Source organism: Sinocyclocheilus anshuiensis, unplaced genomic scaffold (genome assembly GCF_001515605.1).
Source record: "Sinocyclocheilus anshuiensis isolate Anshui unplaced genomic scaffold, SAMN03320099.WGS_v1.1 scaffold240, whole genome shotgun sequence".
NCBI lineage: Eukaryota > Metazoa > Chordata > Actinopteri > Cypriniformes > Cyprinidae > Sinocyclocheilus > Sinocyclocheilus anshuiensis.
Genome location: NW_015557058.1, coordinates 171,748 through 174,323, shown reverse-complemented (window position 1 = coordinate 174,323; position 2,576 = coordinate 171,748). Strand labels below are relative to the sequence as shown.

Below are 2,576 nucleotides of genomic sequence, written 5' to 3'. Positions count from 1 at the left end.
AGAGTCAGTCAGGACTGAGAGCCGCAGAGCCTCCAGCGGGCCAAAGGAAGCGTCCACCTCCCCCTCCACGATCCCGTTGTCAAACTTCCCTGAGGGGCGACATCAACACACACGGTCAGAGGCTGAACGTTACATCTTCAGTTTACAAGCTCTTCACACACACTCGCATAAGTCTTTTGAGATGTGGGGAGTAGAAGGCTGATCCAGCCAAATCTTCACATTTTAATTCATTCAGTAGAAAAACATGCTGGGTTAAATACAAGTTTGTCCATATTTTACCCAGCGCTGGGTTGTGTTTAACCCAGCATGTTTTAGAGTGTACCATTAATAGGTTATTACTCTCATTGTGAGCAAGTACTGTAATCCATGTTTTTGTGTGAAATGCCTCATCAAACTACACACAAAGCACATTAAATAAACCAACCTACAGGAGAGCAGGACAAAATGATAAATATTTTGAATGATTTATACACATTTTCTGCTCGTCCATGTTCCTGCAGTGCTCAAAAGCATTTGTCTGGATTATACTCAGTATATTAATGACTGAGGGGATATCTAACGCTCTGTCATGAGCGACGGGCTTCAATAAACCCTGAGGCACAATAATCAGACACACATCCATACATAATAATGAGAAAACCCTCTATATGAGAGAGTGAGAGAGAAAACAGACGAGATACGGCACCCGCAAAAAGACTTAGACATTTCAAAATACAGTTTTTGTAGTATTTTCCCATTGGATTTGGAGCGCGAGCTCACGAAAGTAAGAGAATGACAGAAAGCAGTGAATGATTCACACAAATATCTGAATTCTCCTTGTGTAGTTTCTCATTTAACAGCGTCAGAAGTGGGCGGCACTGGCGCTCTCTCAGGAGAATGTCACCGTGGAGGCTGTTTTAATAGGGCCATACGATACTGCATTAATTCTATATCATTTACATCACAAAATGGGTTAAAGATGGTGAAACAAGACAGGTGTTTAACTATAGCAGCAGAGAAAAAAATCCAACACATTACGCTGACAACAGTCATTCATAACCAGTGAATCTGTGCATCAAATATTCTGAGAAAAAAAAACAAACAGCTTTATGTTATTAGGTCAGAGCATGTTGTTTATGGGCTGAATCATGCTGCTATATTTAGTATGTACTTCACAGCAGGTGCAGTGTATGTTTTGGCTCACCTATTCTGATAAAGCCGTCTTCTGTGCGCTGGTACTTCGGCGTCTTCTCTCTCCCCTCCTTCAGCGCTTCTTTCTCCGACTGAATATTCTGATAAAGAGGGACAAAAGTGTTGGAGTGTTTCTGCGCATAACCCTCTCCTGTTCATTATCTCATCACATCTGTTCATCAGCCAGAAAAATACACATGCTCCCTGTTTTACAAGCCCGGAAGACTTATAGAGTACATACACATTATACAAGTCCTTGATAACCACAGTCCAAAATAGCAGAACTTTATCAACTGATTAGCCCAGAATCCAATTTTACTGTAAAAACCTATAAATCAACAGACATAAAGTGTTTTTTAAATATGGTATCTGTATTATAAGATTTGGTTTGCCATTATTTTGTAATATATTAAAGCATATTACATGCTGTAAAAATTTCTGTTAGATAAGTTATCTTCTAATCACAAGGTGAGGGCAACACATTTATCCACAAAGAAATATTTTCTTAATGTCGCATTATGAAGCGTGCACAAACTTACAGCTTCTTTTATTGAGGTGAAAACTTTATATGGGGAAAAAACTGAGCTGCTGCCCTGCTAAATTATCAATAAAATTCAGTTTTGCTACTGAAAGCTATATTTTTCAGCAACAATGTGATAACATGACTGTTACTGAAGTAATTAAACACTGGTAATTTACACACACAATGTCTTTCTCAAATTCAGTCAAATAAATGTAAGAACTGTAGGTCTAAGGACCGTAAGTAAAATAACTACCATTACTTTATGTTTTTGGCAACTCTCTACATTGCGAGTAAATCACTCGCATATGCGACTACAATTCTCAGATTTTACTCGCCAGTGTGTGAGTTGGAGACCAAGTATAAGTTAAGCACAGATATATTTTCACTGAGCGCTTCAGAGTTTCACTCTCCGTCAAGCGATCTGTGCTGTTTTTCAGTTCATCTAAATGGATGTGCAACGCACCTGTATTTAACGTACTGTAAACTCTAGTGTGAAGGCGCGCGACTCGCAGTCGCTTTGTCTCACACACACGGAGAGAGAGAGAGAGAGACAGAGACAGAGAGAGGGAGAGAGAGAGAATTGATGCGCTACATGTAAACGATATTCTTTGTTGTATTTTCTTGTCAAAATAACCAAGTTCCTTTGGAATTCTTCAGTTTTTAAGAACTGCCGGGTTTTCCGGTAGTGGGCAGATCTAATGCGCAAACGGCAATCTCATTGGCTGGTGCTCACCTATTATCGTCCCCGTTTTGATTTCAGCAAATCAGTTCGAGCAAACGCACACAACCTGATTAATATTCATGAATCCAGTAGCTCATTAATCCCTGGTGCGTTTTATATTGTTCTTATTAGTAGAATTCGTATCATTATTATCTAATCAGT

General features: G+C 39.3%; 1 protein-coding gene across 1 annotated transcript in view; it reads right to left on the bottom strand.

The window, feature by feature from the left end:
* Positions 1-2,576, bottom strand: part of LOC107676446 (alpha-1,3-mannosyl-glycoprotein 4-beta-N-acetylglucosaminyltransferase B) — a gene marked incomplete at its 3' end in the record, with an annotated part of 142,458 nt that continues 139,882 nt past the window's right edge. The window contains exons 13-14 of the mRNA XM_016470992.1: positions 1,184-1,271; positions 1-89 (exon numbers count right to left, since the gene is read on the bottom strand). Of these exons, the coding sequence (XP_016326478.1) occupies positions 1-89; positions 1,184-1,271 (177 nt within the window). The remainder of the gene's footprint in view (positions 90-1,183; positions 1,272-2,576) is intronic.